The sequence below is a fragment of the Triturus cristatus genome, chromosome 2_1 (assembly GCF_964204655.1).
Source record: "Triturus cristatus chromosome 2_1, aTriCri1.1, whole genome shotgun sequence".
Taxonomy (NCBI): domain Eukaryota; kingdom Metazoa; phylum Chordata; class Amphibia; order Caudata; family Salamandridae; genus Triturus; species Triturus cristatus.
In genome coordinates, this window is record NC_140581.1 from 897,052,854 (window position 1) to 897,067,347 (window position 14,494).

Genomic DNA, 14,494 nt, shown 5'->3' on the forward strand with positions numbered 1-14,494 from the left:
GGGCACCTTGTTCTGAGGCTGCAGGCTTCTTCAGGAGTGTCGAGGGAGGTCCTTGGGTGCCGGACTCTGGTCACAGTCGCTGTGGGGTCGTCCTCAGGGTCTTTGTTCACTCCGGCACTGGCCAGGCTTGGCTGGTGCAGAGTGTGCTGGGTTCGCGGTTCCGTGCTGCTGCCAGGGATTAGAGGTAGGTTTTGAGTAGAGCTTCTACTCATGGGAGTCCCAGGGACTTAGAGCCAAAAGGTAGCCAGGTCCTCCGGGGTTGGTGAGGTTGCTGGCCACAAGAGATGCCGGGTTGGAGCAGGTTCGAGGGTCGACAGGCCGGTAGGGCTGGGGCCAAAGCAGTTGGTGTCTTCCTCTTTTTAGCAGCTGCAGGGCAGGTCTTTCTTCTGGCTCTTCTTTGTAGTTTTGAATCTGGAATCTGGGGAAGGAAGGTTCAGGGTGCCCCTTAATACTAGATTTAGGGGCGTTACAGGTAGGTGAAGGGCAGGGGCCAATGGGTCCCTGTCCTGGGGTGGGTACACCCCCTATCCTGCCTCTCTCCTGCGGGAGGGGGGCAGGAGCCTAGTCCTGATTGGGCAGGGCTTCCCATCTTCAAGATGGCGAGAACCCGGAGATGTGCTTCACCTCGCCTCCCCCACCTGAGGGGTGGGGTTGGCAGGCTGGCACATCCCCCTGTCCTTATTTGGGGTTTCCAGCCAAGCTTCCCGCCAGAGTGGGGGGTTGCAGTGGCCTGGGGAAGCTCACAGAGGCGGAATGCCTTTGAAGCTTCCCCCTGCCCATCCTGGGGGAGGAGATTTTGCACCTCGCCCAGGATGTGCATTGTTGCAGACCCAGGAGAGCAGGGGCTCTCCTACCCAGGGGTCCAGCAACATGTCTGCTGTGTGGCAGCCTAGGCAGCCTCAGAACAGACGTGGATTGAAGGTTTAGGTTTCAGGGGGCCTCTCTAAGATGCCCTCTGTGGTGCGTTGTACATTACATCACACACTGGCATCAGTGTGGATTTAATGTGCTGAGCAGTTTGATACCAAACTTCTCAGTCTTCAGTGCGGCCATTATGGTGCTGTGGAGTTCGTGTTTGACAAGCTCCCAGCACCATATACTCTTAGCTGGCAGCACTGCACTTACAGGACCCAGGAATGAACCTGGGTACTGTAGGGGCACAGGGCTCCTGCCTCTGTGCCCATACCACTGGCATAGGGCACCCAGCTAGAGGGGTGGCTGATGTATGCCATGGCAGTGTAGGTTGTGGGCATGGCACACAGGGATGTGTACCATGTCGACTCTCTGTTTTGTCTTGTATCCAGACACTCAGCCTGCAAGAGCAGTGTGTGTGTGTTAGGGTACAGGGCCTCTAAGGGTGGCACAATGAGTGCTGCAGCCCTTAGAGGCCTTTCCTGGTCACAAGGCCCTGGGTACCTAGGGTACCATTTACCAGGGGCTGACATGTGGCCAGGGTTTGCCAATTTGGGTTTTGGCTGTTAGGCAGTTTTTAGGGAAGGAACACAGGCCCTGGGCACCTGATTGGCAGGAGCCCAGGGCACAACAAGGAAAAGTGCATCAGCTATTAGGCAAAAGGGGGGGGGGGGTAACTGCAACAGAAACCCACTTTCTTACAGACATTACAAGGTCTCTTCGCTAATCAATGCTCATCTTCAACCCAACCACCACTGTAGTAAAAACTGCTATAAACTCAGTACACAGCATGTGAATTCAGAAAAGATTAACGCTGCAAAACATAGTTTCTTACCTGTTCGTGTAGTTTTGCAGCTTGAAGAATTTGTAGATTCACATGCAAACCCACCCTCCTCCGCCAAGATGAGAGAGAGAGAGAGAGGGAGAAAAAGAAAATAATCTGAAGATGGCGACTAAAAGTGGGAGCACAACGACATCACAAGCTGATCAGAGAGAAGGCAATGCGTACAAGGCTTTATACTACAGAACACTTGATCCAGGATGGTTTTCCATGTGCTGGGCTTTCACCCCCGGAACAAGGTGCAGACCATAGGGTTCCTATGTTAAGGCTGAAGTTAAAAGCAAAAGTAACTCTAAAAGACCCACCAGTGACAAAAAATCGAATATTATCACATTCTGATATATGCTTCTAGCCACAGATTCTTCACCTTCAAAAATCCCATAGGCACTATACTGGACCTGGAGATTGTTTTCTAGCAGTGCTTATGCACATCACTAGTTGGAATTGTGCAGCTCCGTGTTTGCTCCATACCAATCCAGAAGTGATGAAGCGGAGCCTCTCTAAGCGCACCCATGTGCACCAATGACTGTTCCTTGCTTTACTTGCCTTCTGACGTAGATCCAGAGCTAAACTCCTGACTTTGCCTGTTTTCCAATGATTCCAAACTTTTTCAAGGTATGCTAGGGAATTATGTCCTCACCAAAAACATGATTCTGATGGATACATCTGCCAGTGGATTCCTCACCTTGTGAATATCCCCTGCGCCAGCATTCCACTGAACTTTTTTCCCCAGCTCTCTACGCCGACGTGGACGATGTCATAATGCATCGGCTCCGCTCGCGACTCCGTATGACGTCACCGGAGCCATAGGAGAGCCACGTCGGCGTGATGATGTCAGTTCCCTTTTTTCCGCGCCGTCTACGCGCAATGGTTTTCCAGCACTCTCCTGCTACTTTGTAGTTGTGTTGTGTGTTACTGTTGAAAAAAATTGCCATGTCTTCGACTAGGAAGTTGGGTTTCAAACCTTGTAGGGAATGTGGGGGCCACATGTCGATGACAGACCCCCATGAAGATTGTTTGTGGTGCCTTTCTTCTGACCACGACGTGGAGGATTGTTCCAGCTGCAGAAGGATGAATCCCAAGGCCTTGAAGGAAAGGGAGGCGAAGCTCTTCATGGCCAAGGCTAAGAAGGAGAAGAGAGGTAGGAAGAAGGAGAGCTCGAGACCGGAGTCGTCGACTTCGCATTCTGCGAAGTCGAAGAAACACCATAAGAAAAGGAAGCATTCCTCTCGGCGCAGGTCTTCGAAGAGAAAGGCGTCGAGATCGACTTCGCCTCGACGTCGAAGTAAGGATGTGTCTCCTTCTCCATCTCCTAGGAAGTCTCCAGAGAGATCTCCTTCGCCGAAGCGGACTCCGGCGCGGTCCCCGGCGCAGTCACTGGCGCAGTCACCGGTTCCAGTGGAGTCTTCGGCTTCTGAGGCCGAGCAAGAACAGGAAAAAGAGCCTCCTCCAGAGCCGGATGATCCTGTGGCGCCTGTTGAGGACACTACGGCTCCGGTACCAGGTACTCCTCAGCCGGATCCGGGATTAATCCCTTATCCGCAGTTCCCGAATCCGGGTGCGGATTAGACGCATTTTTTAAATGCTATGTATGGGATTTTCCAACGGGCTGCCTTCCCATCCGGCGCACCTACTGGTCCCGTGGGTCCTATGGCTTACACTCTGGGAGTGCCGCAGCATTATGCTCAGGCCCCGTTTATGCCCTTTCTGCCGATGGCGCCTTCGTGGCAGTTTCAGGCGCCGTCTGGGGATCCATCTCTGCTTCGATTGGATCGACCTTCTTCGTAGCCTTCCTCGACGCCGTTGCCGACTCCCTCGGCTCCGCGTCCAGCGCCGCCGGCGCCGGTTCCTCAGATCCGATCAAGGGAGAGGCCCTGAGAGTCTTGGAGGAGGAGCGTTATAGGGAAGAGGTGGAAGAAGGTGAGGTGGATACTTCTTCTGATGACTTTGAGAGGATTCAAGAGGCTAGTGGTCTCGATACAACTCCGGAGTGGGAGCATTCTTCCACTAGATCCTCTCCACCGCAGGAACTGGCTCCTTACCATCATGTAATAAAGAAGGCCGCAGAGTTGCTGGACTTGCAGTTGCCCTCTGCTGAGTATAAACCTAACCTTCTGACGGAGGTGTTACATTCGCCTACCTCGACCAGTGAGCCTTTGTTGCCTTTTAATGAGGCTATTTGGGAGCCAGTTATGGACGTCTGGCGTAAGCCACTCTCTTCGCCGGCAGTCTCCAGACAGGTGGCAAGAAGATATAGGGTGGCTCCTGGGGATCCAGGTTTTCTTTCTTCCCACCCTTCTCCGGAAAGTCTGGAGGTACAGGCGTCCTGCTCGAAGCATGCTTCAGGAGCTTTTCCTCAGACTCCTGCGGATAGGGAGTCTAAGAAGGCGGACCAGGCGGCTAAAAAGACCTTTTCTTCAGGGAGCATGGCGCTTAAGTCCACTAATGCCACCTGCTTACTAGGGCGCTACGTTCATGCTCTTATGGACTCAGTGAAATCTTTAGCCCCTAAGTTGCCAGAAGGTGATAAGGCGTCTTTTATGGAAGTGGTCACTGACACTCAGGCTGCTGCAAGGCTGGTAATTCATCCGGGCTTGATACGGCTGATTCTGTGGTTAGGTTAATGGGGTCATCTATAGCCACTAGGAGGCAAGCGTGGCTTCGTTCGTCTGGCTTCTCTACGGATGTTCAGGCCACCTTGGTGGATTTGCCCTTTGACGGACAGACACTTTTTGGTGAAGAGGCTGATTCCGCCTTGCACAGATTTAAAGAGAGCAGGGTGATGGCGAAATCTTTAGGTCTGTAGGCTCCTGCTAAAGGATTTGGGCTTAAGAAATTCAAAGGCTTTGGGAGATCTTCATTTCGCTCCTTCCGGCAGCCTCAGCAGCAGCAGAATCCCCTCTATAGGTCCTATAGAGGAAGACAGAGGACGGAGAGGTTCTGGCCGCAACCCATCTTCATCTTCTGCCTCCTGTGCTCCCAATGAAGCTTCAGGGAAGCAGCCCTAGATCCCCCATCCTAGATCATGTGAAACCTGTGGGGGGTCGGGTGTCCCACTTTCTGCGAGGTTGGAAATCTGTTACAACCGACCTTTGGGTTTTAAACCTCGTGGAGACTGGGTACGCCCTTCCCTTTCGGGAGTTTCCTCCCCCTTACCCTCCTTGCCAGGGTTACTGCTCAGAGGACCATCTACTTCTTCTGCAGAAGGAGGTGCTAGCTTTGCTTCAAAAGGGTGCGATAGAGGTGGTTCCAGAGCAGGAAAGGGGTCAGGGATGCTACTCCCGGTATTTCCTGATTCCCAAGAAGGACGGCAGATTGCGTCCGATACTGGACCTCAGAGTCTTGAACTTTTACCTGAAACAGGAGAATTTCAAGATGCTGACCCTTGCGCAGGTTCTTCAAGTGTTGCAGCAAGGAGACTGGATGGTGTCGATCGACTTGCAGGCCGCGTACTTCCATGTCCCAATCCTGAAGTCGCATTGGACGTATCTCCGTTTTACGGTTGGGTCGCAACATTACCAGTTTGCGGTTCTCCCGTTTGGTCTTACTACCGCACCTCGAGTCTTCACGAAGGTGATGGCGGTAGTGGCTGCCCATCTCAGGAGGTCGGGGATTCCGGTTTTCCCCTACCTGGACGACTGGCTTCTGAAGGCAGAGTCCCCAGAGATGGTGCAGCATCATCTGCAGGTAACATCTCAGCTGTTATTCGGCTTGGGTTTTTCGATCAATGTGCCCAAATCTCACCTGGTGCCCTCTCAACACAACCTGTTCATAGGGGCGGTACTGGACACTACTGTGTGTCGAGCATTTCCTCCTCCTCAAAGAATTCTCGACATTCAGGAGATGATCCCTTTATTCCACAATGGAGCGGTTGTTCCAGTTCTGAAGGTCCTTCGTCTGCTCGGTCTGTTCGCTTCCTGCATCGTGTTGGTCAACCATGCACGCTGGCACATGAGGGCCCTCCAGTGGTGCCTCCGCAGGCAGTGGTATCAGCACAATGGAGATCTTAGAGAGTCAGTCAGAATCTCCAGAGAAGCTGCAGCGGATCTATCTTGGTGGAGCGTGGAGGGGAATCTGTCTCAAGGAAAGCCCTTCCATCTACCTCCATCGGTGGCCACAGTGATAACGGTGGGGCGCTCATCTGGGGGATCTGGAGATCAAGGGTCTTTGGTCTCCAGAGGAAAGGTTGCTTCACATCCACCTTCTGGAATTGCGGGCGATTCGGTTGGCACTCAAGGCCTTTCTCCCTTCCCTTCGCGGTCAGTCTGTTCAAGTCCTGACGGACAACACTACCGCGATGTGGTATGTCAACAAGCAGGGAGGAGTGGGGTCGCATTGTCTCTGCAGAGAGGCCCTGCGTCTTTGGTCCTGGGCTCAGGACCATCACATTTTTCTGATGGCAAATTATCTGGCCGGGGTGCTGAACGTACGTGCGGACAGTCTGTCGGCAGTTGACTGCCGACCACGAGTGGAGGCTCCATCCGGAGGTGGTTCGTTACGTCTTTCGTATGTGGGGAACCCCTCGGGTGGACCTGTTCGCCACCCGCGAGAACGCGCACTGCCAGTCATTCTGCAGTCTCCAGTTTCCGATGCAGGGGGCGTTGGGGGACGCGTTTCAGTTGAGTTGGGGCTCACGACTCCTTTACGTGTTTTCTTCCATACCCTTGATTCCTCTGGTTCTGAGGAAGATTCGCCAAAACCGGGCCCAAGTTATTTTGGTCGCCCCGGATTGGCCAAGAAGGGTGTGGTATACAGATCTTCTCCACCTCTCCCTGTGCCCTCCGCTCCGTCTCCCTCTGAGGGCAGACCTCCTCTCGCAGTCGGAGGGGCAGGTTCTACACCCCACCTCCAGAGCTTACACCTTCATGCCTGGAGATTGAACGGGGCAACCTGAATTCCTTCTCTCTCCCGCCAGGTGTGGTGGATGTTTTTTTATCGGCCAGGCGACACTCCACCAAGTCCATTTACTCGTATAGGTGGTCTAAGTTTGTTAAATGGTGTGGAGAGAGATCCATTGACCCTTTAAAAGCCCATCTTTCTGATGTGCTTCAGTTTGCTCTTTCCTTGGCTCAGCAGGGCTGTACTGTGGCCACGGTCAAGGGCTATCTTTCGGCCTTATCGGCTTTTCTATGTCTTCCTGATCAACCGCCATTATTTAAATCTCCGATTGTACTAAGGTTTATCAAGGGCCTTACAAACAAGTTTCCTCTTACTCCTTTTGTAATACCACAGTGGGACCTTAATCTTGTCTTACCTTTTCTGATGGGGTCCCGTTTGAGCCTCTTCATAGCTGTCCTCTGAGGCTGTTGTCCTTTAAGACTGTCTTTCTTATAGCCATAACCTCGGCAAGGAGGGTGAGTGAGCTTCAAGCTCTTAGTTCTAAACCCCCTTTTCAACATTACATGCTGAAAGGATGGTACTCAGGTCCAGGGCTGCTTTCTTGCCTAAAGTAGTTACTCCGTTTCATTTGGGGCAGTCTATTACTCTCCCTGGTTTTTATCCTCCTCCTCATCCCTCCAAAGAGGAGGAAAGACTTTGTTGCCTGGACCCAAAGAGAGCTGTGGGCTTTTACTTGGACAGAACGAAGGACTTTCGTCTGGACGATCAGCTCTTCGTGGGTTATGTTGGTCATTCTAAAGGAAGAGCGGTGCACAAGCGCACTTTATCGAGATGGATCATCCTTGCCATCAAGATCTGCTATGCCCTGGCTGGTAAGGTTCCTCCTGAGGGTATTAGGGCTCATTCAACTAGAGCTAAATCATCTACATCTGCTTTGGCCAGGGGTGTTCCTGTGGCAGATATTTGTAAAGCTGCGACTTGGGCATCCCTCCATACTTTCGCAAAGCATTATGGCTTGGACTCTGAGATGAGGAGGGAGGGCCACTTTGCGCGCTTTGTCTTGCAAGACTTTCTGGTATAGGAAGGTGGACACCCTCCTCCGGGAGTGGGCACTGCTGTGGGAATCTATTCACAAGGTGAGGAATCCACTGGCAGATGTATCCATCAGAAGAACAAGTTACTTACCTTTTGGTAACGCTTTTTCTGGTGGATACAGTATCTGCCTGTGGATTCCTCACTGGCCCACCCGCCTCCCCGTTGTCCACCTTTGTATACCTTAAAAGTTGTCTTGTATGAGATGTTATGCTTTCTGGTACATTGGTAGGAAATGCTTGTTTTATTTAGCTTTCCTTTTGTATATGTTCTATGTATATTTGATGGTATATTGTATACTGTGTATACTTTGAATCTGTCGTTGGTCCACCTGTGCGCCTCGGGGGCACGGAAAAAATGGGTGGAACTGACGTGGCTCTCTTATGGCTCCGGTGACGTCATACGGAGTCGCGAGCGGAGCCGATGCAATATGACGTCGTCCACGTCGGCGTAGAGAGCTGGGGAAAAAGGTTCTGTGGAGTGCTGGCGCAGGGGATATTCACAAGGTGAGGAATCCACAGGCAGATACTGTATCCACCAGAAAAAGCGTTACCGAAGGTAAGTAACTTGTTCTTCAAGCCAAGCAGCAACTCCAGTATGCGAATGTCAGTCACGGATCTACATCATGTGTGCCTTTGGTGCCTTGCCTCGGTTCAGGACACAACTCAGTCATGTGACATGTGCGTCCTACTGCATTCAAAGGCAATCCAAAGCTGGGAAGCAAAATTGTATGTCACATAGAGCAAGCATAAATTAAGCAGATCCCACTCCTTTGCCAGTGCACAAGTTAGCTTCCGGTCCTGGGATAGTTTCTGTGACTGCTCCACTTCCCCGCTTGAAGTCTTCCTGTAAGCCCAAGTCCAAATGCAAACCTAAAAAAGCAGAGCGGGATATGACCCCATCAGACTGCTCTCATTCCAAGAGAAGGCATGAACGCGTCAATAGGTCAATTGCACCCCATTGAGGTCACAAGCCACAGAGCCGATCCCTATTCTCATCCCTTAATTTCCTAGGTCGTCATCTGTCCCTCAGCAGATCAAGGCCTTCAAAGAAGAGACATCGATAATTCAGTGCTCTCTTGCCCACAGTTGCAGAGGATCTTAGGACCAGACAATACTTTATGGGCAGGTTGGGACCAGTGTTGCCACAGGGCATGCTTTTGGTTTACGGGAGTACATAGCACGTGGAGGGGTCAAAGAAGGGGCTCTGACTTCAATGCCTCAGCAACAACCCACTGAAATTCAAATCCCTCTAAACTCCCAACTCGGCTTGATTAAAAAAGCAGGGGGGGCTGTGGAGAGTGGGGTGCTTTAGAAAGTATCAGTAAGAGGGAGTTCTCTGGTTATAGGTGCACACGTAAGCAGTTGCAGAAGGACGAGAACGGGCCAAAGAAAGTATTCAGTTTTCTTATTGAGAGGAGAAGCCTTCTACCTGTGGATTCTGGTCCTAAGATCAGGAGAGGCTTTTGGGTGACCCTAGGTCAAATCTCTTTAACCGTTTTCCCCATGTTCCCTTTTCGCATAACCCTGCTATTCCTTTATTTTGCTTCAAACTCTGAAAAATCGACTAATCGTATATGTTGCATTATATGTCCGATGCAACTTGTTCCACTTTATTTCTCCTTTCTACTCAGTGACTTCTTATTGATAGTTTTGTCATAGTGGTGTTTAAAAGTGCTGAAAAGGCAATATGTTAATTACATTAGCCTTTAAGTAAATACTTTAGACTGCCGGATATTCCTGAAAACCCCCTGTGGAACTCTGCACTTTGTGTCCAAAATGTCCCTTTGCAGACCTTTCACTAGAATTTGCTTAGGTCCAATTTTTAATTTGTTAATATTTGAGAAAATTCCCGTTTAAAGCCTTTCCTTGGACAACAATGGTGTGCTTGAATTTTGGGTTATGGTGTACTGCACTGTATTTGGATTATTCTTTGTTTCAAGATTTCTTTTAAGATCGTGTAAGTCACAATATATCCATATTTTGGTTTACTCTTTGTGAGTTAAATTGGTTTGCGTACATCTTTTATGGTTAGTACAAATGCTAATGGTAATTTGATGTTGATATGATTGAGATTTCATACGTTATAAGTAACATAAGTTACAATGCATGCTCACGGAGTCTTTTTTGCACTCAGTACAAAACGGAAACCAGAAGCAATGCCGTTAACCATAGATAAAGTGGTGGGCAGTTGAACTGCATAGATGCCAATGTGCCACAAGTGTTGAATCGTGTACTGCTCAGATTATCAGGGATTTTCACACATTTTACAGAATATTCTTTATAAATACACCAGTGGTGCAAAACGTACCGTTTTTGATGTATCAACTCAGTTCCTTTGTGATGTCTTCGGCTAAGTCAGGGACTCCAAGTCAAGGGTGCATTGCATACTATCTTGAACATTTGTTCTGAACTGTTTTTAGTTACAGTACATTATAAGTTATTTGTTATTATTTTAATACAATTTTAAAAAGGTGTGCAACATAAGGGGGCGTCTGATTATTTTTTAACTCCTTTCGTATCTCATGTACAGATGCCATTTTATCAGCATGTCAGATTGGACACTTCTTAGAAACACATACAGAAATCTGTTTCTACCCTAATTTTTGTTGTTCTTCTCAGGACCAATGGAGAACGAAAATGCCATGAATGAGCAGGAGCGAGACAAACAAAATGAAGACCGAGAACAAAGATTAAAGTAGCAAGGACCGCTTGTAAAAAAAAAATATATATATGAACTTGAGAGCTCCAATCGTCTGTAAAAAGAAGAAATTGAATACAATATGATTGTTGTGTTTCTCGTCAAAATCTGAAGGCTTAAATTCCTGCTCAAGCTGAGAATATCAGTAGTACCAGGATTTCTTTGTTTAATGAACAGCAAGTTCTAGTGAATGTTCACTTTAGGAACAGAGGCATTTCTACAAGTTAAAGAACTTTTTTGATTGCAGAAATAATGCCAGTACGGAGCACATTCTGCCGTCCCTGATAGTCCTGTGCACACTTTCATAGGCTTTCTCATATGGATCCTTCCCCTGAGAACTTGATAACCTCTTAACCAGGGCATCCAGCACTTTATCTTGAATTTTGCTTGAATTTTACTATGTGCCTAATACAGATACCCCACCGACTGGTGGAATATCAATACCTGAATAGGCAATTTGAACTATGGACTGGGAGAGTATGCTGGTAGCTTCAGTTGAAAAGCATGTAATTGAGAAATTAATTTAAGCAGCATCGGGTAAGGGAGAAGCTGGATTGAATAATGCCGGGGACTTTTAGCTCCTATGTTGACCTGTGTCCGTTACAACTCTAAAAGGAAGGACAATAATTTCCCATGTACATTGGCAAATTTGACAAGTGTTTTTCAACAGTATATGAGCACACCATCACTGAAGATAATGCAAAAAAGATTTGCTTTCATTAACTAATGCTAAGACAAGTGTTTCAAGTAGGATGTGCACCATGAGAGGAACTAGTTTCAGAAACTACAGAAGCTGCAGAAATGGCCAGCTTACCTTTCCACGCTACCTGGCTGTAGCCTTCAAAAGCTAGCAGTATAGAAACCAAAATGAGAGTTCAGTTGGTGCCAAATGTTTTGAGCCCCCTTGTATCCTTCTGTGCAATGTGTGCTTAGCTAGGAGCCCAATATTTGCCAAACAAATATTACAGTGTTAGGGTGAGATGGTGGGGATGAGTTCGGGTTTGAACATGAGAGCACACATCCAGGGATCCACAAAACAGGCGTTTCTTTTTCTGAAAATCTTTCAAGTTGCGCATTCCTCATAAAATCCATACTCCAGTCCAGCAATGCAACATAAGCTCTTTGCTGATATATTCACAATTTCTTGAAGGTTGTCTCTTGTAGCTTCCTGAAATTAATATTTTTAGACTTTCTCTGCCCACGTACATGTCAAATGTTGTTTTATCTTTAGGGAATTGTATTGCACCAGTAATCCAGGTTCTTCAAACAGAACCACCTCAAGTGTGGTTCACGGAGTTCTGGAAGGTGATGGCATCTCTTAAGAGGCATTTTTTTATGAAAATAATAAACTTTATGAAAGTTAAGAGTGAAACAAAAATATTTCTAGAAGAAAACAGAATTGTTTTCCTTGGGCTGCAACCAGTAAAGGTAGAGTAGACCATATACGTTCAAACGATCAAACACTAGAGAAAACAATATCAGTTTTTCTTGCCAGTAGAATACTAGATTTGTGGTTTGTTAAAGATAATATTTCCCTCTTGCAGCTTCAGAAAGTGCCTCACCCACAGACCTTGGGTGTTACTTGCACGGATAAAACTATCTCACTATATGTTAACAACTGGTACTCTCCACTGAACTATTAGAAAACCCAAAACTTCATAGACTTTTGGAAATCTTGCTGATTGGTCAGCAGCTTTTTGTGCTCTTTATTTTCACTATAAATGTTCATTACATTAGTATAAAGACACTTGTGGCCCAAAACTAGTAAAATACCCCGAAAAGTAACAGAGATTAACATTTTCAAAATGAGTCGGTCATTCAGTGCTGAATAAATTATGTAAACTACCTAAAACCGCTTTCCATGTACCCTGTCGTTTTCCAAATACTTTGCTCAAACAATCTTTGATCCCCAAGAAGTGAGTTTAATAGCTCCACAAATCTCATGTCCTTAATGCACTTCACACGGCTTCCCCGTGCACAATTAAAGAAACGTGTGTACTCCTTTGGATTCTGAGGGTGTGCATTATTATCTGGCGGATGTGAAGGTGTGGACTCTAGATACACTTGTTAAAATAACTTACCTTAAAGAATCCCACTATTATGTCTATTTAGCCTTGGTCTCTGAAGTGACGTGGAGAACCAGAAACATTTTAGTTAGAGTGTACATACATTTTTTTTTGTTTTTAGTTAGAGTATCTCCTTTCGTGTTGGACATCTTCTTGACCATATCCTACCCAAAATATTTTTTTTCAGTAGACTCATAATAAAATTAAGCTAGTCTGGGCTTTTGGCACAGGTGTTACGGATCTGAAAATCTTGACTTATTGTCCGATAAGTCACGAATTGTGACTACAAGGAATCCGTGCATTTTTTCCCATCTGCCTCACTTACAAAGATGTTTGCTTTCTGGTTGGGAATTGCAATAAGCAGTCCCATATCTGCGTTCGACAGGACAGGATGGTATGAGCGACACAGCAACAACCACTTTTATTATAGGCAGAAAATAAAAACCTACACAAGCAGTGATCAGTATAGCACAACCTCTGTGACCACTTGCTTTACAGTCTGGCTTTTAAGTGACTATCAATATTGTGCGTGGGACCAGAAGTTTTGTAGAAAATTGCATTTCCACAAAACGATTCATTGTGTAAAACTGCCCTAAGGCATACTTGTTAATGGAACCCACAGATTTCTCTTTAAATAAATGGGGTGTACTTGCACGCCATTACTGCATTAAAGGCAGGACTTGTACCACAACTCGAACGTCAGAGTTCAGTGAAACAGCACCTGCCTATGTTTGGGCCAAAAACTGAGGGTCGGCAAAAGGAGCAAAATAAATCAACAGTACCATTTATAAGTTGTCTTAACATGGCTCTTTAAGGCCAGGCGGGGGCAGAGGGGTTTGCGGTGTGGAGGCCCAATCGGCCAAGGCGTTTGCAAACCTCTGAGGCATCAAGCCTAAGTGAAATCTTGGGGGCTGTGCCCTAATTTTCCTTGGTGCTCCATTGTATATGACCGTGTTTGCAGTGTTTAAATCGGCAGTTGGGAGTGGAAACTAAAAAAAAAAGTTATCTGGCCTGGATACCGCAAATCTGTGCAACCGAACCATTTTATGTGCACAGCTATTTTTCTGTCCTTTTCCAAATATCACTTCAGTTATATAAACTAAATCAATCTTGTACAGCAGCAAGTCTTAGCAGGATGCACACAAATATCTGTACTGTAAAAAAAAAAAAACCTTATCCCTCTGCATTTTTCTTTTATTTTTTGATTACCTACAATGCCTTATTTAAATAAAAAATCAGCAAATGGTGATTTAGTTTTTAAAGAGCGGAAATGTGAAACTAGTTAAAGGTATTTCTTCTGCACAAACGAGATGTGAATATCAGTACGTGCTCTATGCCATGAAGGAAATAAAGTTTTGACATTTTTCTTAAAGAAAATGTATTCGTCGTGTCTGTTACTCTACTTGAGCGTCCAGTTGAGTCAATGTCAATAGGTATGTCCTTGGCAAGTATTTCATTTTTTAAATTTAATTTGGAAAATATAAAAAGAACGGCGATCAGGCATTGAATTGCTTTCCTTTTTAGCCAGCGGTGCACATATGATCAGGCAATATGCTGTTACTAGCAGTGCAAGACAGTCAATGGATGAAGAGGGTTGGCCCATTGCTCCACGTTGTATGTTGCAGTGGGCAGAAGAAAGATGTAAATGACACTAATAATCTAATGGATGAGCGGGTGGATCAAAAGCCTTTTATGTATGCATGTTTTATTATGAATTTTATCGAAAACAAGAGGTAGGCAAAAAAGTTAAAGATGTGTTTACTCGCGTTCTAAAGAGGAGAAAACGCCTGCACATGGTACAGTTATTAAAGGATTAAGCCTGTAAAACACATTATTCCCTGGCCCATTCTGAAAATTCCTCCAGTAACACCCGATTTTGAATGTTTACATCACTTCAAACTAACACATACATCCTCCACGCTAGGGAAATAAGAGGGCCGTGGGGATGGGATCCGAGGAAAAGAAATGAAGTGGGTTTTACAGAGAGCATTCGGGAGGGTGAGGGGAAGCTAGAAGTATCCCTGAAAGAAAGGGGCCTCCATAC

General features: G+C 46.9%; 1 protein-coding gene across 2 annotated transcripts in view; it reads left to right on the top strand.

Moving 5' to 3' along the window:
* The window catches only part of GOLM1 (golgi membrane protein 1), a 356,993-nt gene extending 343,166 nt beyond the window's left edge, over window positions 1–13,827 (top strand). For both annotated transcript variants that reach the window (XM_085633090.1, XM_085633091.1), the window contains one exon: window positions 10,306–13,827. In XM_085633090.1, the coding sequence (XP_085489216.1) occupies window positions 10,306–10,385 (80 nt within the window). In that variant the 3' untranslated portion in view covers window positions 10,386–13,827. The remainder of the gene's footprint in view (window positions 1–10,305) is intronic.
* Window positions 13,828–14,494: the final 667 nt, after the last annotated feature.